This window comes from Callithrix jacchus, chromosome 1 (assembly GCF_049354715.1).
Source record: "Callithrix jacchus isolate 240 chromosome 1, calJac240_pri, whole genome shotgun sequence".
In the NCBI taxonomy this organism is placed as follows: domain Eukaryota; kingdom Metazoa; phylum Chordata; class Mammalia; order Primates; family Cebidae; genus Callithrix; species Callithrix jacchus.
The window spans coordinates 184,875,317-184,898,647 of record NC_133502.1 but is presented as its reverse complement, the minus strand read 5'-3'; the positions used below and the strand labels follow the sequence as shown (position 1 = coordinate 184,898,647).

Sequence of the window (23,331 nt, the reverse complement as noted above, 5' to 3'; positions counted from 1 at the left end):
TGGCAGCATGGGAACCGGCCAAGGCAGCCCATGCAGGTTCCCAGGCCCCATCTCCCCACCACCCCTTGGAGCCTCTGCAGTTTCTATGGACATCTGAGAACTTGTATAAGTTTTTACACCACATAAAAAGTTACCCTGTAGCAGCTCCTCCCTAAGCCCTGTGGCCTTCCAGGGCTCCAGAAACACCGTCTGCGGCCACTCCTTGGCGTGGGGGGGTGCTCCTACCCGGAAAGCACCTGCAGGCTTTGCTGCGCTCGCCGCCACCCTGTCATTCCGCCCTGTGCACGCTGCACCACCTCTGAAATCAGCCCATCGCGCAAGCAAAGAACAGGCTTCACAACACTGGGTGAAAGCGGGTGATTCTCAGGAGGAAGGTTTACATCCTGGAAAAGCTGCGCATTCAGACGGCCTTTAAGAACCATGCCTCCCCAGGCAAGAAAGAAAACACGGCGCTAAGAAAGATGCCAGCTCTTTATTACCAGGGAAGCGGGCGTGCACATGCAGGATGGGCCCTTGCCTCGCCCCGTCTGTCAGTGAGTCCTGGCACCCTGCACAGGAACCCAGCGGCCCCTGGGAGGCTGAGATAGGCTGGCTTTGGCTGTTTCCCCTGCTCAGGGCCGGCTCCTCTCAAGGAACCTGAAGGGCTGCACGTGCCAAGAGCTCCTGAGAGGGGGGACCCGACCGACCTGGCCTCCTGATAGCAGCTGCGCCCCAGCCTCAGCACTTCCTGGCTTGCAGTGGTCAGGGGGTGACCCCACTGACTGACACGTTCAGTTCTGAAGGAACGCAAACTGTGTGGGTGCGCTAGTGACAGTGTGCTGTTTCTACAACCAGACGGCTTCTTACACTAAATTTGTGTTCAAACTAACGTGTGGGAAAGAGCTCTGGCAGCAGCTCCTGGGTCCATCCGGCCAGGCAGCAGCTCTACCGGAAGAGCCGGTACGTCCTGGGCAGGCGCCCATCCTTGCTGGACAGGGCGGTCTGGATGTGCTCGTAAGTGGGCAGGTCGGTCAGGTCGCCCAGGGCGGCCACCGCCGGCTTCCCTCGGAGCATCTTAGAAGCAACTCTCTTCACATCTTCTGGCTTCACGTTGCCTAGTGCAGAGGCAAATGTGCGTCAGACAAACATGCCACAGCCTCCATGCCAAGGCTACGTCACTAAATGCACAGGGGGGGCTGGTCTGCGCCACTCACTCACCCTGCACTGCTTCTGGGGGCTCCTGGGCCCAAAGGCAGCCACTGGCTGTGGCCAAGGGTGTGCCCAAAAGTGACAGAAGTGAGTTCTCACTAAATGAGGACGTGGCAATGATTTAAAACAATTTTTGGCTGGTGTGGTTGCTCACGCCTGTAATCCCAGCACTTTGAGAGGCAGAGATAGGCAGATCACAAGGTTAGGAGTTCAAGACCATCCTGGCCAACATGGTGAAACCCTATCCCTACTAAAAATACAAAAAGTTAGCCAGGCATGGTAGTGGGTGCCTGTAATCCCAGCTACTCGGGAGGTCGGGGCAGAAGAATCTCTTGAACCCAGGAGGCAGAGGTTGCAGTAAACCAAGACTGCACCATTGCATTCCAGCCCGGGTGACAGCGCAAGACTGTCAACAACAACTACAAGGAAAACGATTTGTAAATGCAGGACGCACCCACGGAAGAGGAGTTGTATTCAAAGAACTAGCTCCTCGTCTCATGAGTTAACTTCGCAATGGGCCTGCAGAAAAAAACCCAAGCCCTGAGGGGTACATGGAAAGAAGGTGGAGTCAGACAGAGGACAGAGGGCTGCACCCAGGAACCCCAGGACAGGGGTGATGGGGACCAGGAGGGTCTGTTTTCTGTGCACTCGCTGGAGGGTCTCAGTGGGGGCTCCTGAGTGGGAAGAACAAGGACCCACGGTGCAGGGGAAGGGCCTGTCCCCCACAGGACTCCACCCTGGCCAGGATATGCCCACGGGTGACACCATAGGCCCGAGCCACCCCAACTTAAGCAGCCTGTGCTGGGGTTTGAGCCTGGGGCCCAGGAGAGTCCCATGCACCCACAACTTGGCACACATCGTGAGGAAGTTCAGACCTCCTAAAGTCATTCCTAAGAAACCTGGGGCCGAGACTCCTACCGCAGCCACCGCGGCACAGCGCCGTCCCGAGCCTTGGCTGCTCCTCACACAACACGGCGGTGTTCACCTGAGCCCATTCACCCACTAACTCGAGTCCTCTTTAGCAACTCAGGGCAGTACTGACAGCCCCTCCCAGGGGCACAAAGAGTGGGCTCACCTGCCAAGGCATCCACAGGTACACAGTGGGGCTGAAAAGTGAGATCAGGTCTGCAACCCCACAGCCTGCCCTTGGCCACCCCCGGTTACCCCTGGTGAGGACAAACGGCAAAGGCCTCGGCTTCTTGGTATGGGAGACACAGCACAGGCCCACCACTGTCTTCGGGAGTGCGAGACGGCCCCCTCCGAGTCTGGCTGAGGCCTGCAGCAGCGCCACACTGCCCCTCAGTACTCACGGATGAGCGTGCACAGCTCATGCGGCAGCTTTCTGGAGCGAGTGGCCAGCACCTGCCTCCCCACGTCCTCGAAGATCACGGGCCTGGACTCCAGGTTCATCATAAGCATGGACGTTAGCTGTGTTTTGGCTCGCTCCAGCTCCACCTGGGGCCAGGGTCAGGTGAGGTGAGCGCACACCCACCGCGTGCTGCCTTCCATCCCCACTTGAGCGATGGCAAAAGGCCATCTCTGTGCCCAAAGCTGAAAATAAGAAAGGGAAGGGCCTCCCTACAGGTTCCAGGTCCCAGCCCCAACTCACAAGCAACCCTGCCGGTGTCCCCTTCGGGTTTTCTAGGGAAGGGCTGTGCTGCATGTCACCAGGCTTCCACCACAATCGAAGTAAGGGAGAAATGTGCCTCTTTTCCTTCTCACTCACTGTGTGACATGCAGCAGGAGAGGGCAAAACAGTAACCTCCTAAATGCCAGGACCCCAAAGTGGCCACACAGCAAAGTCGGGGGAAAACAAATGAAACAGTTTCTGGGGCTTCCCCAGACACCCTAGTGCAGGGCCCAGGCAGCTGAGTTTAGCAATGCCCCTGAGAGGTTCTTGGGGACAGCAAGAGTCACAGGCTGCGGTCTCAGGGCCCAGGTAGGGGTGCTGAGAATGACATGCTGGCAGACCCAGGAGCCAGCACACTGAAACAAACGCCAAAACTGACAGGCCTCGGAGATTCTACATTTTTTAATAGACACACGATCTTGGTATGTTGCCCAGGCCAGTCTTGAACTCCTAGGCTTGAGTGATCCCCCACCTTGGTCTGCCAAAGTGCTGGGATTGCAGGCATGAGCCACTGCACCTGGCCTCTATACTGTTTTTTTAAGTAATTTTTTTTCTCTAAGTAAAATAATTTTAATTTCGACAAATCTTTTTTAACTTTAGGCAAATACCTAAATATATTTCAAGTTGACTTCACAGTAGTGGAGAAAACTGTTTCTAGCAGTGCACTAGTGGAACTGAAGATTAGTTTTAAACACAATTTTTTTTTTTTTTTGAGACGAAGTTTCGCTGTTATTACCCAGACTGGAGTGCAATGGCATGATCTCGGCTCACTGCAACCTCCGCCTCCTGTGTTCAAGCAATTCTCCTACCTCAGCCTCCCGAGTAGCTGGGACTACAGGGGTGCACCATCATGCTCCTCAGCTAATTATTGTATTTTTAGTAGAGCCGGGGTTTCACCTTGTTGACCAGGATGGTCTCGATCTCTTTGACCTCGTGATCCACCTGCCTCGGCCTCCCAAAGTGCTGGGATTATAGGCGTGAGCCACTGCGCCCGGCTTAAACACAATTTTATTTCTTCAATAACACTTCTTTTCCTGAGAGGCCGAGGAGAGTGGATCACTTGAAGTCAGGAGTTCGAGACCAGCCTGGCCAACATGGTGAAACCCCGTCTCTACTAAAAATACAAAAATCAGCCACGTGTGGTGGCAGGTGCCTGTAATCCCAGCTATTCGGGAGGGTGAGGTAGGAGAATCACCTTAACCCAGGAGGCGGAGATGGCACCACTGCACTCCAGCCTAGGAAACAGAGCAAATCTCCATCTCGCGAGGAAAAAATAAATTAGCTAGGGGTGGTGACGCACACCTGTAATCCCAGCTACTCAGGAGGCTGAGGTAGGAGAATTACCTGAACCTGGGAGGCAGAGGTTGCAATGAGCTGAGATCGCACCACTGCACTCCAGCCTGGAAGACAAAGTAAGACTGTCTCCAAAAACAAAAAAAAACTTATTTGTACCAGTTCTGGTCCAGGAAGTAACAAGTTTTCCAAACACATAAAACATCAAAAACTAAGCTTTAACACTTAGTAAAAAGGCAGGCACAGTGGCTCACGCCTGTAATCCCAGCATCTTGGGAGGTCGAGGCTGGCAGATCACCTGAGGTCAAGAGTTCCAGACCAGCCTGGCCAAAAAGGTGAAACCCCATCTCTACTAAAAATACAAAAATTAGCTGGGCGTGGTGGCGGGCGCCTGTAATCCCAGCTACTCGGGGTGCTGAGGCAGGGGAATTGCTTGAACCTGGGAGGTGGAGGTTGCATGAGCCGAGATCAAGCTACTGCACTCCAGCCTCTGCGACAGAGCAAGACTCTATCTCAAAAAATAGAAAACAAAACAAAAGTATTGGCAAACAAACAGTTTCTAAGTTAAAATGGAGCCAAGGAAAGGCTGGAGACACCCAGCACTGCAGCTCACCTGTGGGAGCTGCTTCCCTGCCCCACAGTCATCTCGAAGGGACGGCTGAGGAGGACCCCAAACTCCTCTAGCTTTTCCCCAGCAAAGCGGAAAGGGTCACGTGGTCGGTCCCATGACTCACACAGTGGCTCAGAGGAAGAGGAAGTGGAAGTGGATCCAGCGCTGGGGGAGGGCACTGGTCTGTTTTCAGGGAAGAACAGCCCCAGTGGGCTCCCAGGTGGAGCAGCTCAGCCCCAGGCTGGGCTTCCTTGGCCACCCTGCCCTGCTGGGACCTTGGCCCTGAAGCTTGGGGACCAGGCTCACAGGTGGCCACTCCTACAATGTGGCTGTCTCCTGTCAGACACCATGGGCATGCCTGGGACTGGTGCCACACCTCACTTACCACGTCCACGGTTCCGCCCATTAAAATAAACTCCTTTGTGATGATTTCTACCATCTCTCGAACCTGCGAAGAAGGGCAAAATGATGAGTGTGGCCTGCGCCCACCAGGCTGCTGACCCGTCAGGCCAGGGACGCCCAGGTCAGGAAGGGCACTTGGAGGACGTGGCAGGTGGAGCCCTCACCTGTCTTGGGTCGGCACTGGCATGGATGCACAGGAGGCCAGTGTCCTCATAGCTGTGGTGATAGGAGGTCGCGTTATACATCCAGTGGTGCCTGGGAGGACACAAGAGTCATGGGAGGTAAGAAGGACTCGCCAATATCAGGCCACATGAAACTGGAGAATCATTGAAGGGGGCCTCGCGGTTCAAATACATGCCTGGCCTGGCCTGGCCTGGCCTGAGGGTACGGAAAAGCAACCAACCTGTTAAGCACGTTAAGGTAGAGCCTGGAGAACATGCCCTTGCCGGGCCCACCGGCTGAGAAGGAGCCGCCTCCCCCCATCATCATGTTCAGCACAGCAAAGGGGATGAAGTCCTCCTCCTGCGGGACGGAGGAAAGAGCTGAGCAGCCCACGCCGCGTCAGGAGCACCGTCAGACTCCAGGGACGAGGGCAGAGCTGGCTGAACAGCCAATGCCACGTGAGGAACGCCACCGGACCCAGCTCTAAGACTCACCATGAAGGAGCAGCTCTCCAGTCCGACCATGATGTGTGTGAGCTCGGGGATGGGGGTCGGCCCCAGGCTGACGTTGGACATGTCCCTTTCCAGCTGTAACCAAGAAAACAAGCAAGCATCGCCATGTGAGAGACAGCAAGGACTGGCAAACCCCAGATCAGGTCATATTCAGAGTGGTTATGCAGGAATCCAGTGCCAGCCGGGCACAGTGGCTCATGCCTACAATCCTAGCACTTCAGGAGGTCACAGTGGGCAGATCACTTGAATCCAGGAGTTCAAGATCAGACTAGGCAACATGGCGAAACTCTATTGCTACCAAAGAAGTTAGCTAAGCATGGTGGCACACACCTGTAGTCTCAGCTACTTGCACAGGCTGAGGCAGGAGGCTTGCTTGGGGCCAGGCTGCAGTGAGCCAAGATCGCACCACTGCACTCCAGCCTAAGCAATAGGGCAAGACCTGTCTCAAAAAAAACCCCAATTAACTGGATGTGGTAAAGTGTGCCTGTAGTCCTAGCTACTTGGGAGGCCGAGGTGGGAAGACTGCTTGAGCTCAGGAAGCTGAGGCTGCAGTCTGCTACAACAGCACCACTGTGCTCCAGCCTGGGTAACAGAGTGGGACCCATCTCAAAAAAAAAAAAAAACCAAGCCAGGCACAGTAGCTCATGCGTATAATCCCAGCACTTTGGGAGGCGGCGGATCATGAGCTCAGAAGTTCAAGACCAGCCTGGCCAACATAGTGAAATCAAGTCTCTACTAAAAATACAAAAATTAATCGGCTGTGGTGATGGGCACCTGTAATCCCAGCTACTCGGGAGGCTAAAGCAGGAGAATTGTTTGAACCCGGTGGAGGTTTCAGTGAGCTGAAATCACACCACTGCACTCCATCCTGGGTGACAGAGTGAGACTCCATCTGAAAAAAAAAAAAAATTGCAATGCAGACCCTGCAGATCCACCCCCTTAAGGTAAGAACGGTGGCCACCTTCTGCGGGGGTGGGGGCGCTGCACTCAGGCCCAGCAGTGAGCAAGCACCCTCAGCAGGGGCACAGTACATGCCCTGCTATGAACCGCAGTACGTGGTCAGGCAAAGCCACAACTGCAGTCAGGGCCCACTGCCCTCAGAATCAACACAGAGCGCGCCACCAACACCGGCCCAGGCACAGTCTACTACCAGAGGCCATGAGATGTTCCCGCCACCACAACACAGGCCCAGACACAGTCTACCACCAGAGGCCGTGAGGTGTTCCCACCACGTCACCTTGGCAATCCCCCCAGTGTACTGGGCCACGGATCTGTCGACATCCACGGCCTCCACGCTCCCCCAGGCCGGCAGGACCCGCAGGAGGTACTTGCGGGCACATTCCACCAGGTGCTCATGCTCCACGCCCACGCCGGCCAGCACCATGCGGTCAGGGGTGTAGTAGTTCCTTAGGTAGGAATGCAGTACTTCTCGACTCATCTTTGCTATGTTTTCTGCGGGGCAGAAACGGTGGAGGCCAACTGTGTTCTCCCTGTAAGCTGCCTAATGGGGAAGAGACAGACACAGGTGACTGAGACAGCACGACAGGCTTCCTCCGGCAAGCAGCACCACCACCCGCTCCAGCCAGGCCCTGGGAAAATCCTATGCAAGCTGGTATTTTAGTTAGTTTGGCAACAGCGGCTGTGTGTGTATTTATAAAAATAATAAAATCTGTCTCTCAAGAATAAAAATTCACAAAAACTGTAAGATTAACTGAAGTAAAAACCTAGTTACTATAAGAATTGGAAAATACAAACACTGCATAAATAACAGACTCAGAAATCAAGAGTGGGCCAGGTGGGGTGACTCATGCCTGTAATCCCAGCACTTTGGGAAGCTGAGGAGGGTGGATCACCTGAGGTCGGGAGGTTGGGAGTTTGAGACCAGCCTGACCAACAAGGAGAAACCCCGTCTCTCCTAATAATACAAAATCAACTGGTCATACTAGCGGGCACCTGTAATCCCAGCTACTTGGGAGGCTGAGGCAGGAGAATCGCTTGAGGCTAGGAGGTGGAGTTTGCAGTGAGCCGAGATTGTGCCACTGCACTCTAGCCCGGGCAACAAGAACAAAACTGTCTCAAACAACAAGAATGTTTTAAGCTGGGCGCAGTGGCCCATGCCTATAATCCCAGATACCTGGGAGGCACAGGCAGCAGGATCACCTGAGCTGAGCCCAGGACTGCGAGACCAGTGTAGGCAATATGGAGAGATCTCAGCTCAAAACACAAAAACTAAAGTGTCCTGCACACCCATAAACTGCAAGGACAAGAGAAAGGAGGCAAAGCAGCCCCTCCCCACCACCCCGGTGCCACTGATTGGGAGGCAGGGGCATTCGCCAGTTTGACGTTTTACTTCGTGAATCATCTCAGTGAGGAGTGGCTCTGGGTCAGGCCGCATGTTCAGGTCTTCCAGCTCAAACTGGACCGCCATCCGCGTCATCTCCACCTCTTCATCTGCAAGAGAACCCAAAGATGAGGGCTTGGTCTGCACAGGCACAGATGATGAACACAGCAGCGACCCAGAGCCTGTGTGCTGGGCTGAGTGTTGCTTGTTGGTGGCTGCTGGCAGTCACTCTGCCTTCATCTAGGGGCAAGCTGGGTGCTTGTATAAGTGAGGGGGGCTGCCATGGGGAGCAGGAGCTGGGGGGCTGGGGCCTAGGCCTCTCATCCCACCTCAGCCACGAAGCAACCACGTGGGCCTGCTAAGCTCTGGCTTCCCTGCTGGTGAAAGGCACTGATGATACTGACCTGTACATCCCAAGTGCTGCTATGAGGACACAAGAGCAGATATCGAGGTGCTTAGAAAGTGAGGCACATTCTGGGGACGGTGGCCCATGCCTGTAATCCCAGCACTTTGGGAGGCTAAGGCAGGTGGATTACCTGAGGTCAAGAGTTCAAGACCAGCCTAGCCAACATTGTAAAACCCCATCTCTACTAAAAATACAACAATTAGCTGGGCGTGGTGGCAGATGCCTATAATCCCAGCACCCCTGACATCTGTCTGTGCCTCTGTTTCGTTTTTTTTTTTGGAGACACAGTCTCACTCTGTCGCTCAGGCTGGAGTGCAATGGCACGATCTCCGTTCACTGCAACCTGGTTTCTGGGTTCAAGTGATTCTCCTGCCTCAGCCTCCTGAGTAGCTGGGACAAGTATAAGCAACCACACCCAGTAAATTCTTTTATGTTTTTTGTTGAGACAGGGTTTCTCCATGTTGCCCAGGCTGGTCTCAAACTCCTGGGCTCAAGCGATCTACCTGCCTAAGTCTCCCAAAGTCCTGGGATTCCAGGTGTGAGCCACTGTGCCCAGCCCCAGCCTGTTTCTCATGGATCTCACTGTCACTCTGTGTTGGCCTAAAGCTCCAATAACACAGAGCTCTTCCTCACGGCTGCAGCGCTTCCACAAACCTTTCTGGTCTTCCCTACGTCCAGGGATTCCAGGTGTGAGCCACTGTGCCCGGCCCCAGCCTGTTTCTCATGGATCTCGCTGTCACTCTGTGTTGGCCTAAAGCTCCAATAACACAGAGCTCTTCCTCACGGCTGCAGCGCTTCCACAAACCTTTCTGGTCTTCCCTACGTCCAGGCCCACCTCAAACACCAGCAGCTGGGATCCGCACCTGTTAGCCGGGGCTGCAGAACCACATCAGCCAGTAAGCCGACCACCGTGTCCAAGCCTTTGCTGTCAGCAGACACAGCATACATGGTAGTGTCTCTGTAAGAAAAAACAAGCCGACAATGCCGGGTCCTGAGCTCACACTCTGCTGAACAGGTGGGGGATATTCGGGCCTGGCATGCCAGGGGCACTTCCTACCCTTTTGTTGGGGACCAACAAACACCTTTCCCTTTCCCTTTTCCTGTCTTAAGGTGTAAATGCTTCGGAGGCAGGACTCACAGCTACACACAGCTTCAGTCAAAATGGAGCCACTTCTGAAAGAGGTTTTTCTAACTGCAGTCTCTCTCAAAAGGTCAAGTATTCATCCCAGCCTCCCGTTTCCTGAACGAGCCCCACTGGTCAGTGTGGAAACATGCCCGGCCTTGGATGGCTCGAGGGACAGCAATGGCTGGCTTATACGGAGCTTCTGTCTTGATTTAACATCTGTTCACGGCATGAGACAGTCAGAAGCGCACAAAGCTGGTCCGTGGAACAGGCACAGAATCATGGGGCGATCTGAGATCAACTGTGACCAAGTGAGACCATGCAGAACAGACACAACAGCCTCGAAGAAGAGGTAGTGTGGCAGGCAGGATGTGGTCACCAGTGCCTCTGAAGAGGAGACTTGGCTGGACCTTCACCCTGAAGAGGAGCCAGTCGCAGTGACCTCGGCCCACGTGGGGAGAATGGCAGGAACAAAAGCCTGAGCTGAGGGCGAGGGGCTGGGTCTGAGTCAGGACACCGGCCACCTGACCGGAGAAGGTGTTCATCTGGGGGGAGTGAGATTCAAGGCAAGAGTGGGAGGACCTCACACACCAGGCAGGGGCAGCCTGGAGGCAGGGGCAGCCTGGAGGCAGGGGCAGCCTGGAGGCAGGGGCAGCCGGGAGGCAGGAGCTATCAAGAAGCCTTGATTTAGAATGTATGTTATCTCCAAGCTAACTTAATTCTTGGCATTTAACGTGGTTTTTTTTTTTTTTTTTTTGAGACAGAGTCTTGCTCTGTCACTGGGCTGGAGTGCAGTGGCGCAACCTCAGCTCACTGCAACCTCCACCTCCTGGGTTCAAGCAATTCTTCCGCCTCAGCCTCCCGAGTAGCTGGGACCACAGGCACATGTCACCACGCCTGGCTAATTTTTGTATTTTTAGTAGAGACGGGGTTTCACCATGTTGGCCAGGCTGGTCTCCATCTCTTGACCTCGTGATCCCCCTGCCTCGGCCTCCCAAAGTGCTGGAATTACAGGTGTGAGCCACTGTGCCCAGCCATGTGTCTTTTATGTGTAATTTTTTTAGCATTCAAACTTAAATAATCAACCATTTAAAAAATCTGTATCCACCCATCTCACATCGCCCAGCACTTTCTGAGCAAGCTCCTCGCCTGGCATGCCGAGACCACTCCACCATGCTCCAGGCATCACCTCTCTCCCTCTACCAAGCAGCCAGCACCTCCCCAGCTCAGAGCTTTGGCCCCTGCTGTCTCCTGGTTGGGAATGCCTTGTGCCCACTGTGTCCAGCAAACTCCTTCGGAAACAGCCCGATCCTGCGTTTTCTATGATTCCCTTCCAATTCCAGACCAAGTCAGCTGCTCATCCTCCTGGTTCCTGCCACCCTTGGCTACTGGGTGCAGTATGTATGCAAGACCCTCTGCTCTCTCTGGGAACAGGGCCTGCTCTACATCCCTGACATGCAGCCAACAGCCCAGATCAAATGACAGGGGTGAAATGGGTTCCTGGGGACCGTGCTTCTCTGTGTAAGCGCTGCCCACCCAACTCTCCACCCAGGATGGGGCTCACTTCTCCCCATGAATCTCCACAGCCTCTCTGATGGGAGGGGCTCAGAGGGAATCTAACCAACAATGAGGTCAGTTCATACGGACACGAAGTCAATTTGTACATAAAAGATGGTGTACCTTGATGTCTGGCAGTCACAAATACCCCCATGCTTTTCCAACGTAAGCAGAATTTCATCTTTGCTGTCAAATCGAGCAGTAGACTAGTAAAAATAAATAAGAAAACCTAAGTAAGCAAACTTACTTAGTAAGTTGTTTTTAGGGACAATGTTTACTGTCCCTAAAACATAATTATTTTAAAAATTTACTTTTGCTTTCAAAACACACACACAAAAATTATCTTTTAAGTCTTTTATTAGCATTAATTTAGCAACTTAATAGTTTACTAAAATAACCATTAAAAGAAGAAAAACTTCAAACATCCTTCAAAAGTATAGTCTAAAAAATTATAAAACTGGACACTGACCGAAAATGCCAATTTTTCCAAAAAGTGAGCAATTCCACTAAGATATTTTGCTTCGTATCTTGATCCTGAATTAATAAGAACTAGTAGTAAAAAGAAAATTGACAGGTTAAAGCATATATTCAAAATAAGATTTATCAAGAGAAATGTTTTAAAATTTCAATATGATATGATCAGATTTAATTACATAAGTATGACTGTGCTGCTGACAGTTTCACAGGTGTATGTGTAGGTCAACCTTTATGAAATCATACACTTAGTTTCCACTCAGGGTACAGTTCACAACTGACAGGCTAACCAGCAGTCCACTAAAGCTTGTGCATGTTCAAACAGCAGGGCACCCACAGCAGCATGACAGTACTTACTTCCTACTGTACAAAACTGTCCAAACTTATTTTGAGATGCCACACGAAGCCCATTATCCAATGTGGTGACTTTGGTTTCAAACTTTTCCTGTCCATCAACTGTAGCAAAAACAGGCTTGGGTACTCCAGGTAAGGGAGAAGAGAGGGGGACGTTGGGATAGGCACCACCACTACTAAACCGTCTGTGCGCAGGAGGCCCAAACCTAAAACAGAGAAAGGGGCCCAGTCACAGCAGGCTTGGGACCACAAACCGGTGATGCCCTCTCAGATGAAGTTAGTTTTGTTTTGTCTGCATTGAAAGTGAACATTTGCCTTTCTAAAGGACTTATTTCTACAGACTTTGTGAGACAGCAGAGGCTAACAACAGAGGCTCAGCCACAGGACCTGGAACAAGCTGGTTCCACCCTTTGGGTCTTAGTTGTCATCTCCGTAAAACAAGGTTTATTAACAGCAGCGCGCTCCAAAAGTGCAGTCTGTCCACGTAAAGCCCTCCAACTGCATCCCTGAGGTCTTAGGTAGAAGCCACACCCCTTATTACCCTAGTCCAAAGGCGAGGTGTGACTTGGCCTCTGTCTCCCTCTCCACACTCATCTCCTGAACCCCCCAGACCCCCACAGGCCGTGGTCAACTGATTCTTCTGTTAATTCCTGGAACACAATTTGACTCATCACCCCCAAACCATTTTCACTGTTCCAGGCCTTGCCCTTTGCCCGTGCCTACCCCTTCTTCCATTCTTCATCTCTTCCCTTAAATGTCACCCTGAGAGAGGGCTACCCTCATCAGTCTACTCTTTCCTGTTCTTTTTTTTGAAACGGACTCTCACTCTGTCTCCAGGCTGGAAGTTCAGTGGCATGATTTCAGCTCAATGAAACCTCCACCTCCCGGGTTCAAGCGATTCTCCTGCCTCAGCCTCCGGAGTAGCTGGACTACTGGCGCGTGCCACCACACCCAGATAATTTTTGTATTTTTAGTAGAGACGGGATTTCACCATGTTGGCCAGGATGGTCTCGACCCCTTCATCTAGTGATCCGTCCGCCGCGGTGTCCCACAAGTGCAGGCGTGAGCCACCGCTCCTGGCCTTTCCTGTTATTTTCTATCACTAAAGGCTGCTTGTTTACTCCAAAGCATTTGCACGATTGCGGATATTTCGTTCACGCTCCTGGCTGTATCTTTCTCCTGGGGGCAGCACTTCCGCACCCCTGAAAAACCTCGTTGTGTGGGGAGGGGCGATGCCTGTACTGCCGGAAGAAAGTTCCACCGTGGGGAAAGGTAGGCCCGGCCACTTGGGCGGGAGGAGCGGTGGGGACGGAAAGGGTCCTTAAACGTCAGGGATCAAGAGACCAACGGACAGAGCGCCGCAAACGAGAGCCTGGATTCTGGTGTCAGAACCCTGCGGGTCTAAAAGAGCTGGGCCCCGCCGGCTTAGCCTCCAGAGGGAGCACGCCGCAGGAGAAGCGAAGCGGCAGAGACGAGACAGGGCCTCGGACAAGGCCCGTCGGCCCGGGAGGTGAGGGAGGGAGAGGACCCGGTAGCCAGGAGAGGAGAGACAGATGGGACTGCGTGCCCGGGCTCGAGGCCCAAGACAGAGCGGGGCTCCCGTCGCCTCGGGGACGACGACAGTGTCCCCAACTGGAAGCCCGTTCGACGGACGCCGTGTCTTCTATGGAAACCAAAGACGGAGCGTCCAGAAAAACTCGAGCCGCCGCGGCCCTAGGCCGAAGCACGGCTCGCCTCTGGCTCACCTCAACCGCGAGCGGCCCCAAGAGCCCGAACCCCGCAGCATCCGCGTCGCCGCCAGCACCACAGCCGCCATGTTGAGTCTCCACCCTCTGGTTCTGTCGCCACTTCCGCTTCCGCATGTGGCGCCCCGCCCCCTCGACGACGGCTCTAGGCGTTCGGGCACGCGCTTCCGGTGGTCGGAGCGGAAGCGGCAGCGAGAGGCTTGGAGGAGCGGCGGCTGCCGAGCGGCGGGAAGCGGGCGGGCAACGGGGGCCGCGGCCCGGGCTGAGCCAGGGCCATGGAGCCGCCGCTGCCGGGCTAGGCAGGTGCAGCCCCGCCGGGCCCGCGGCGATGTCGGGCTACCCGCGCCGCTTGGGCGCCACCCCGCTGTCCCGCGCCCGGAGCATCGTCATTCCCGACGGTAAGCGGGGCAGGGGCCGAGTCCAGCGGTCAAGGTGGGCGGCGGCCGCCCCGGCACGCAGTAAAGTCGCTGTTGTCGTTGCTTCCAGCTCCAGCGTTCTTTGAGCGCCGGTCTTGTCTCCCCCATCTAGACTGTGAGCGCCCTCATGGCAGGGACCTGGACTCCCCCTTCTTCGGCATTCGGCCGGCCTTTATGTGCTATGTGCCCAGCCTGGTGCTGGCTTCCGTGGGAGACACAGGTGAGAAACGAGGGCGCTGGCCCCGGGGACGCCTCCAGTTCCCGCGCCACCTGTGGCACCTCCGCTGCGGCCGGAGTTCGTCCATTGACCGGACAGTGAGCACAGCGCTCACTGCGCGCCACTCGGCGGAGGAGTCCCGCTGCGAGGAGCTCACAGTCTGGTTGCGAGGAGACCTCCCTTCAGACAGACAGTTCCGATACAGGATGGTCAGTGCCCAGGGAAGCACAGGAGCCCGCCCGCTTTCCTCGTGGAGCTAGAGTGGGGGTGTCTTCACCCATTGGGCGGTGATTAGAAACCCAGCTGGAGCAGTCCGTCTGACTCCCCAGCTGGGCAGTGGCCAGGTCTGGTTCATCCCTGTTCTACTCAAGAAGTGCTGCTGGGTGCCCGGGGTGTGCAGGAGTGTTTGTGCCAGGGTCTGAGGACATTCGGGGGTGTCACGAGGCAGGAGGACACACTGGCCCCAGCTGGGCTTCAGAACCTGCGGAGAGCCTCTTTCAGATCACAGACACCAGAGCCAGTCTGTGCGAGTCACACCATCTCCAGGGTCACAAGTCCGGGGGCTTGTGTTTTTTAAAGTTCCCTAGGCTGTCAGAACCACTGTAGTGGAGACTCCACGTGTAAAAAAGAAAAAAAAAAAAAGATGTGAGGTCATAAAGGCTTCCCACCATCATGGTGGATGACTGTTTCTTTGCAGATTTTGGCTATGGAAAGGGGAAATGTTCTAAGCAAAGCCCATCAGGAGCCCATCAGACACATTTTGGAGGTAGAGTAGTTTAGAAACCTTTTCTTCCTGTCTCCATCCAACACAGTGTAAGGCACGTGTCTGGTGGTGGGACAGTCGATGTGAGGGATCTGTGTCGTATCTGGAGCCGCATAGAGCGGGTAGGGGTGGGATTTCAAGGGTTCAGTCTTTACCCTAGAATAGAAGTGAGGTGCACGGGCAGAAGAACCTGAGCAGGGTGGACATCAGGGAGCAGAGAAGTCCCATCTCAGGGGCTGGACCACAGGAGCCAGCTTTACATGGATCTCACAGCTGGGAGGGCCAATTGTGGCTGCTTAGGTCCCTGTAGAGTGGGAAGGTGGGCATTATCCATGTTACCTAGGTGGAAGAGTCAGGAAGAGGGTTGAGCCGTGGCTTCCCCACTTGGCAGCCCCTGAGGAGCTTTGAGCTCCCAGCACAGTTTGTGCCAATACCACTGAACTCCATGTGTGCATGCAGTGGAGCGGCCTGGGTCGCCTTACAGCTCCCCAGAGGGTTCTTGTGGACAGCAGAGTGTGGGAGCAGGGGCGGAGGGGTGGAAGGAGAAGATTTCAAATGCAGATGCATGTCCACGTCACTGTCCACCTCCAGTCGCCTTCGTGATTCCCAGGGCTGCCTGAATCATGGGAGAAAGATTCACTTGGCTACCCCACCTCACATGTGGCCGGGCTCTGGAAAGAGGGGAACAGGAAGGTTCCCTTTCAACAATCTCCAGTAGCTTTATGCATTTGTGACGTCTGTTGTTTCAGATGACAAATTTGAAGATCTTGAAGAGGCAAATCCGTTCTCCTTTAAAGAGTTTCTAAAGACCAAGAACCTCGGCCTGTCAAAAGAGGACCCGGCCAGCAGAATTTATGCAAAAGTAAATCCACAGCGTTGTTGGCGATGGTTTGAGACAGAAGCAGCCTTGTGGGGCTGGTCCGTTCTGGCCTGCAGCCTCCTTTGGAGGAGGTCGTGCGAAAGTGTGGCAGGGCAGGGCAGGGCAGCGGCAGTGCTGGGGGCAGCTTTGGGCTCAGAAGCTGCTGGGCTCCTTCCAGTAAACGAGATGGGGCCTTTCTCCATGTTCTGAGGCAGAACCTAGAGATGGGAAGGAGTGCGTGGCTTCTGAGTCAGAAGCATGGCCTCTGTATTTTTTTTTTTAAGGAAGCCTCGAGGCATTCGCTGGGACTCGACCACAACTCCCCAATCTCCCAAACCGGGGCGTATGGCTTGGAGTATCAGCAGCCGTTTTTCAAAGACCCAACAGGGGCCAGTGACCTCCTGGATGAGGAGGAGGACGAGGACACCAGATGGAGTGGGGCCTACCTGCCATCCGCCATGGAGCAGACTCACCCCGAGAGGCTCCCTGCTGGCACATACCTTTCCTTTCTCTCCACCCCAGCAGAGCTGTCAGGGCCTGAGTCTCTGCCCCCTTGGGCATTGAGTGACACTGATTCCCGAGTGTCTCTGGCCTCACCAGCAGGGAGTCCTAGCGCAGACTTTGCGGCTCATGGAGAGTCTCTCGGGGACAGGCACCTACGGACGCTGCAGATAAGTTACGAAGCAGTAAGTGAGCTTTGTGGCGCCCTGGCACAGCACCTGTCTGAGCGAGCTTCTCCGGAGAGAACCTGGAGCTGCCCTGCTTCCTGGGTGGCCTGGTTTGAGTCCCAGGACAAGACGACTCTTGTAACAGACTACTATCTACTGTTCACTTTCCCTTTGACTTTGCCTTTGGTTACACATGGGAGTAGAACCGGCAAAAGAGGACTGGTGAGATAGAAACTGTGAATTGGATGCAGTTGAGCACTTAACGGGCTGTACCCTAAGGAAAGGCTGGCTTCAGTTGTCAGCCCAGGGACATCTTGCTAAGTATTCTAAGAGGAGGAACATGTTTTAAAAATTATAATCACCTAAAAGGTGGTAAGCTCTGAGTAAAACAATTTTTTTTTTGAGACAGTGTCTCACCCTGGTGCTCAAGCTGGAGGGCAGTGGCGCGATCTCACCTCACTGCAACCTCTGCCTCCCAGGTTCAAGTGATTCTCCTGCCTCAGCCTCCCGAGTAGCTGGGACAACAGGCACCCACCACCATGCCCAGCTAAATTTTTTTTTTTTTTGAGATGGAGTTTCACTCTTGTTACCCAGGCTGGAGTGCAATGGCACAATCTCAGCTCACCGCAACCTCCGCCTCCTGGGTTCTGGCAACTCTCCTGCCTCAGCCTCTTGAGTAGCTGGGATTACAGGCGTGAGCCACTGAGCCAGCCTCTTGAGTAAAATGAATTGGCATCTGTGACCACAGGTCTTTAAAAAGCTCCACCTCCACCCATGGTGTTCCTTTGTAGTGTGCTACAGGTCGACGCTGCACTGACCCAGGCATCTCTGAGTATCAGGAGGTTCTAGAGTTAGACCGCAGATGCGCACCCCTTTTTGAGTGAGACATGCCAGCTTTCTAATAGGGATGTTCTTTCTCCACAGCTGAAAGATGAAAATTCTAAGCTGAGAAGGAAGCTGAATGAGGTTCAGAGCTTCTCTGAAGCTCAAACAGAAATGTATGTAAACTTTTAGTTAGGAATGTAGTTCACAACATCTAACACGTAGGGAAAGCCATGTTTTGTTTGTTTTTTGAGAAGGAGTTTTGCTCACTTGTCCAGGCTGGAGTGCAGTGGCACGATCTCGGCTCACTGCAACATCCACCTCCTGGGTTCAAGCGATTCTTCTGCCTCAGGCCCCTGGGAAATCCATTTTTAAATGATGTTGAGGGAATCAGAATCAAACGATCTGGCTTTTAGTTTATTAAAAAGTTCAGCATGAAACACATTTCCATGTTCTGCATAAAATTTTCTTTCTTTCTTTTGAGACAGGGTGTTGCTGTGTCACCCAGGCTCGAGTGCAGTGGTGCAATCACGGCTCACTGCAGCTTTGCCTTCCTCGGCTCCAGCAAACCTCCCATCTCAGCCTCCCAAGTAGCTGGGGCTACAGGTGTTTGCCACCACACCTGCCTAATTTTTAAATTTTATTTTTGTGGAGACAGGGTCTCACTGTGTTGCCCAGGCCAGTCTCAAATTCCTGGCCTCAAGCAATCCACCCGCCTCAGCCTCCTAAAGTATTGGAATTACAGGTGTGAGCCACTGTGCTTGGCCAAGACAAAAAAGCCACCAGACTCCTTACTGGGGCAGCAAAGGTGTGAGAGCCCCTTCCTGCACGCCTGCCTCGTAGCCGCTGCAGCTCCAGACCTGAGGATGCCGCTGTCCCCCTCTGTGTCTGAGGCCCGTCTGTCACAGGCTCTTAGCGGGTGTTATTTGGCTAGTGAGGTATCCTTTTGTAGTACTCTTTAAAGTAGTTACAGAAATTAACAACTTGGGTTTTTCTTTAACAAGGGTGAGGACACTTGAGCGGAAATTAGAAGCAAAAATGATCAAGGAGGAAAGTGACTACCATGACCTGGAGTCAGTGGTTCAGCAGGTGGAGCAAAACCTGGAGCTGATGACCGTACGGGCGGCTTTCTCTGAATCGGGGGGAGCTGGGTGGGGCAGGAAAGCTCCCAAGAGAGTGCTGTTGTCCTCAGCAGCCGGGTGGGTGTTGTGGAGCCAGTGCAGACTGCCCTTGGGAGTGGGGCTATGTGGCTCTCAGGGACCAGCCTCCCTTGGTGTGGCTGTCTCGCTGTGTCCCAGCCAGCCTGGGAGGCCATCCATGGAGGGTGGGGGTGGAGCACAGGCGCTGCACGGTGAGCCCCTCCCATGAGCGGTCTCAGAGTAGGGGCAGGACTGGGTGGGCAGAGGCTGGGAAGGACCACAGCCACAGTGGGTGGCCTCCTGTTCCCTGGGTTGGGCCCATGTCCTGTATGGACGTGAGGACGTCAGTGATGCCTTTTCCTGTTTTTTTTTTTTCTTTGGTAACAGAAACGGGCTGTAAAGGCAGAAAACCACGTCATGAAACTGAAACAGGAAGTAAATTTGCTTCAGGTAATTAAAGGACCTCAGTGTTTTCCTCTGATTTGTGGAGGCACATAGATAAGAATTCAAGAAGAAACATGTGAAAGACCTGCTGGGATTTCCCGTGTCCAGGCAGATAAAGGACTTAAGACGGGGTCAATGGGGACCGCACCCACTTTCCATCAGGACCTGGAGCAGAGGGAGTGCTGGATCTCTGTTGGGAGTTTGGGATCTGGCACGGGGCGTCCACTGGCCGGAGTCCCTGTTTCTGTAGTCGGGTGCTGGGCTTATACTGGAGTGAAGGGGAAGCTGTTAGGTCCCCAGTCCCAGAGGCAAGCCCCCAGTTAGGCCAGAGCACCCATCCTGAGTGTGCCTGGCCCCCATGGGCAAGTCCCTACTTTGCCACGTGATGCACTTTCAGCTGGATGGCCTCGGAGATGCGCTCTCCTCAGCCCTCACCTTCACCCCAGGCGCAGGTCTCCAACTTCCAGCGAGAGAACGAAGCCCTGCGGTGCGGCCAGGGTGCCAGCCTGACAGTGGTGAAGCAGAACGCCAACATAGCTTTGCAGAATCTCCGAGGGGTCATGAGCGGTGCACAGGCTTCCATCAAGTGAGTGCCTGGGGTGCTGGGAAGCCTGGCAGAGAACTGGATGAGATTGGAGTGGCCATCAGTGGTCCTGGGTGGGGATCCAGGCTGAGGGAACCATGGCTGGCGGACTAGGGAGCCGCAGGGGGGAGCACCTGCTCAGTGGTCTGTTCGCTCTCTGGGTCACTGTGAGCAAACCACAGGCTCTCCGACCTGCTGGACAGTGTCCAGTCACAGCTGGGAGGTGCAGACAGTACTACCACCCGGAATTAACTCCCAGCTCTACCACCTGCGGACTAAAGCTCTGAGTAAAGCACGTAGTGGGAGTTTCCCTCCTGCTGAAAAAGCAAATTCCCAGAAGGTCCTCACTACTGTGCCTGGCTGGGGACACGTCAGCCACCGTCACTGTGACAGTGCTGAGTGTCTCTACCCACTAGGCTGAGCTCTGCAGGGTGGTGTTGGCCCCCCCAGAGAGCTTCCTGTGGACAGGGGAACCCGTTCTCCTGTGAAGTGAGGTATGGATCTCTTCACGGGAGGTGAAAACCTGTCGTTCTCCTCTGGAGCCCCTCCCTTTCTCCCCCCAGAACCCCTCAAAATGCTTCTCCCCAGAATGCTTCCCCTTTCTCCCCCCAGAATTCCTCCCATTTCTCCCCAGAACCCCTCCCCTTTCTCCCCAGAACCTCTCCCCTTTCTCCCCAGAACTCCTCCCCTTTCTCCCCAGAACCCCTCCCTTTTCCCCAGAACTCCTCCCCCTTCTCCCCAGAACCCCTCCCCTTTCTCCCCAGAACTCCTACCCCTTCTCCCCAGTACTCCTCCCCTTTCTCCCCAGAACCCCTCCCCTTTCTCCCCCGGAACCCCTCCCCTTTCTCCCCAGAACCTCTCTCCTTTCTCCCCCTGGAACCTCTCCCCTCGCCTTTCTCTCCCCCACCCCAACCAACCCCGTTGCTGCAGAGTAGCTGCTGAGTAGCTGTTGCCCATCCTGATATCTATGCTTGCTTTCAGGCAACTGGTTTCGGGAGCCGAGACGCTGAATCTTGTTGTTGAAATCCTTAAATCTATAGACAGAATTTCTGAGATTACAGATGAGGAGGACCCTTGAGGACCCCTGGGTGTTTTCGGCTGTGTGTATGCCCTGAGATCACCACCGCTTGTCTAAATGTGCAGTTGTGCCCTTGGAGTAAAGTGTTTATCGTGAGCGAGGTTCCAGTGTGGTGCCCTTGGCCGGTTCTGGCCACTGCAGCGGGAGCAGCCCCTGGCTGAGTTGCCCAGGAGTTTCTGTGCAGCCCTTCTTGGTGAAATCCCTGCAATTTTATGGATTCTAATGTGCTCTGGAAGACATTGTTATAAAAGCCAGTCATTTTAAGAAATTACTAAACACCAGAAGAGCGGTTCTGTCATCAGCGTTTTCCTTCTGATCCCAGAACAGCAGCTGTAAAATAACTACAATTGATTGTCCTTGATTTCCTAAGTAGAAAAAACACTCAATGAGCCTCAGAGGTGGCAGCCTGGGCAGGGACCTGTGCCTTCCGCTGGCACTCAGGGCTCCATCTGGCTCCCAGGTCACTCTCGCGGCCCCAGCGGGTGGTCTCTGCAGTCCTGGCCTGAGTGTGGAGGGGCCACCGTGTGGCTGCTGGTGTCCTCCCCCCTGGACCTGGGGACCAAGACCACGCATTCCGTGCTAAATGGGCCTCATTGGCTGGGGGTTCTAATTGTTTTCAAGCAACATTTTGTACGTTTCGGCTGAGAATTCAGGAATTTCAAGTATGAGCAGAGCCTGCCCAGGTTTGTATGAGGTCCCAGCTGCCTTTCTGACCGCCTCCCACAGAGGGAAGGCCACACGCACTAAATGCCTTTTAAACTATTTTCCTATAGATGTTTTTTTAACAAGTTTGTTTCTCCTCCTTTCCAATTGATAGCTTTCTTATTTAAATAAATTCTGCAGTTCACCCCAGTCTCTTCTCTGCTGACTTAGCCAGGCCTTGGAGAATACCTCAGCCGTCCATAGCTCCCCTGCTTCTCCCTGATGAGTGCCTTGCGCTGGCAGGTGCTCTCCAGGTCCTCAGCCCTTGGGGTCAGGGGCAGACTCAGACCACAGCTGCCTGGGCCTGAGTGCAGGGACTCACACATGATGCACGTTTCAGAGTTGGACAGATTGGATTCCAGCGTTGGGTCACTCTTTCAGATCATGTGGTTGAATTTTCAGACAAGGTATCTGAACCACGAGACCCCTGGCCTCAGCCACAGGTGAAGGTCAGCCTTCCAGGAGGCCCTGCGGAGCGGTCCTGCTGCCCAGCCCCGTGCGTCTGTGGTCCTGCCTGTCGGTGAAAGCAGAGGTTCTGGATTGTGCTGTGGTTGTAAGGTGCTGGAGTCAGCTTCTGAATGTGCAGGAGCTCTGGGAGTGTGGGCAACCCCACACAGGCCCGAGGAAGGGGAGCTGTGCAACCCCAGGCACAGTCAGTGTCTGGAGAATATCTTAGTTTATGGTGTTATTACACAGCTGTTAATATAATCCTGCATATATAATCGTGCATTAGTTTATAATCACAACTAGTGCCTGAAGTACAACTTACAGCTTATATATATCTAGCTTATGTAGTCATACTTAGTACTTCTATCTAGCATATTGAGTTCCATATAATGTTTCTATGTAGTCATAGTCTACATAATTATATATTCTATATAATCATACAGGCATTATAATCGGAGCTGTACAGACACATTTAGTGCTGATTTATAGAATCCTTCTATATAGCTAATAGTAGTCTGTAGTGGGAGGAATGCCTAGAGCAGTCACAGAACAGAAGCAGTACATGGGAAAACAGCCAGACCAGGACGAGAACCAAAGACCCAGGCCGTGGCGTCCCTGCCTAAAAGGGCATACGCTGTATGGCAGTCTTGGAGCAAGAGCCTCTCCTCCTGATAAAGGAGCTGTAGTACCTTGCATCCAGTTCCTGTGGAAGGTAGGCCTCAGGCCTGAGATCCTGCAAGTAACCGAGGAAGAAGAACCGCTCTGGTGTCATCAGTCACAGCGGCTGTACACACTGTCAGTCTTTTCTCACTTCTGTGCTAGCTCAAATCATCCTCCCATAAATATCTTAGAGAAGAGCACAGGTCTGTCAGCTCCCACTACATTGGCCTACAGTATCCTATTAGAAACACTGAAGTTTTCCAGCCCCCAGATAAGTGTTGAGCACGACACCTGTTGCACACAGTCCACCTCCTTGCCTTGGTGACGTAATGGGGGTGGACCCTTTTTTGTACACAGCCCTCTATTATTGCGTGTGGCCCACTGCTCTTCCTAGGTGACATAATGGGGTGGCCCATCGCCTGCTACTCAAATGATTATGTATGTCCTACCGTTAACCCTATAGATGACCTCACAACCCTTCTGCCTTGTACCTAATAAATACAGATGCTTCTGGATGTTCGGGGTCTCACCTATCTCTGCTCTTCTTAGGTGGCGTGGTCCCCTGAGCCCAGCTGCCTTTTCCAGTCCTTCTGTGTCCTGTCGCTTTACTTCCCGGATCCTGCGCCTCAGCACAGCTATAGGGGACACCCCATGACCCCATAGGGCTGAGGCCCTACATGGGAGCCCTGTAGCAGCAGGATTGGGGCTTCCAGCAAGGATGCGTCATGCCACAGAC

General features: G+C 53.8%; 2 protein-coding genes across 20 annotated transcripts; one reads left to right on the top strand and one right to left on the bottom strand.

Annotated features, from left to right (window-relative positions):
* Positions 1-453: 453 nt before the first annotated feature.
* On the bottom strand, positions 454-13,895 carry PMPCA (peptidase, mitochondrial processing subunit alpha). The gene is made up of 13 exons (XM_035263066.2): positions 13,798-13,895; positions 12,056-12,258; positions 11,694-11,773; positions 11,348-11,430; positions 9,408-9,502; positions 8,148-8,248; positions 7,035-7,298; positions 5,780-5,872; positions 5,527-5,645; positions 5,288-5,378; positions 5,107-5,169; positions 2,499-2,643; positions 454-1,094 (listed from the first exon to the last, which is right to left on the bottom strand). Exons 1-13 carry the CDS (start codon positions 13,866-13,868, stop codon positions 925-927), a joined length of 1,578 nt encoding a protein of 525 aa, XP_035118957.1. The 5' UTR covers positions 13,869-13,895; the 3' UTR covers positions 454-924.
* A 74-nt stretch (positions 13,896-13,969) lies between these two features.
* ENTR1 (endosome associated trafficking regulator 1) lies at positions 13,970-23,110 on the top strand. 19 transcript variants are annotated; one of them, XM_078332094.1, is made up of 10 exons: positions 13,970-14,195; positions 14,326-14,433; positions 15,128-15,196; positions 15,943-16,055; positions 16,337-16,942; positions 17,645-17,718; positions 18,547-18,658; positions 19,069-19,131; positions 19,572-19,711; positions 20,690-23,110. In XM_078332094.1, the coding sequence occupies exons 1-10, from the start codon at positions 14,126-14,128 to the stop codon at positions 20,784-20,786; spliced, it is 1,452 nt and encodes a 483-aa protein (XP_078188220.1). In that variant the 5' UTR covers positions 13,970-14,125; the 3' UTR covers positions 20,787-23,110. The 19 variants fall into 19 exon arrangements, with proteins under 19 accessions (XP_078188220.1, XP_078188258.1, XP_035118998.1 ...); XM_078332132.1 differs by having other exon boundaries at positions 14,284-14,433; positions 16,337-16,738; positions 21,891-23,110; XM_035263107.3 differs by having other exon boundaries at positions 14,284-14,433; positions 16,337-16,738.
* The last annotated feature ends 221 nt before the right edge of the window (positions 23,111-23,331 follow it).

What these genes read in the sequence shown, in the direction of transcription:
- PMPCA (XM_035263066.2), bottom strand. Translation starts at nt 13,868, where the DNA reads ATGGCGGCTGTGGTGCTGGCGGCGACGCGGATGCTGCGGGGTTCGGGC. An exon ending in TGGGGCCGCTCGCGGTTGAG is followed by an intron (nt 12,259 to 13,797) that starts GTGAGCCAGAGG and finishes TCTCTGTTTTAG; the next exon opens with GTTTGGGCCTCCTGCGCACA. An exon ending in ACACTGGGGGGATTGCCAAG is followed by an intron (nt 5,873 to 7,034) that starts GTGACGTGGTGG and finishes TCTTGGTTACAG; the next exon opens with CTGGAAAGGGACATGTCCAA.
- ENTR1 (XM_078332074.1), top strand. Translation starts at nt 14,126, where the DNA reads ATGTCGGGCTACCCGCGCCGCTTGGGCGCCACCCCGCTGTCCCGCGCC. An exon ending in CCATCAGACACATTTTGGAG is followed by an intron (nt 15,197 to 15,942) that starts GTAGAGTAGTTT and finishes CTGTTGTTTCAG; the next exon opens with ATGACAAATTTGAAGATCTT. An exon ending in TCTGAAGCTCAAACAGAAAT is followed by an intron (nt 17,719 to 18,546) that starts GTATGTAAACTT and finishes TTCTTTAACAAG; the next exon opens with GGTGAGGACACTTGAGCGGA.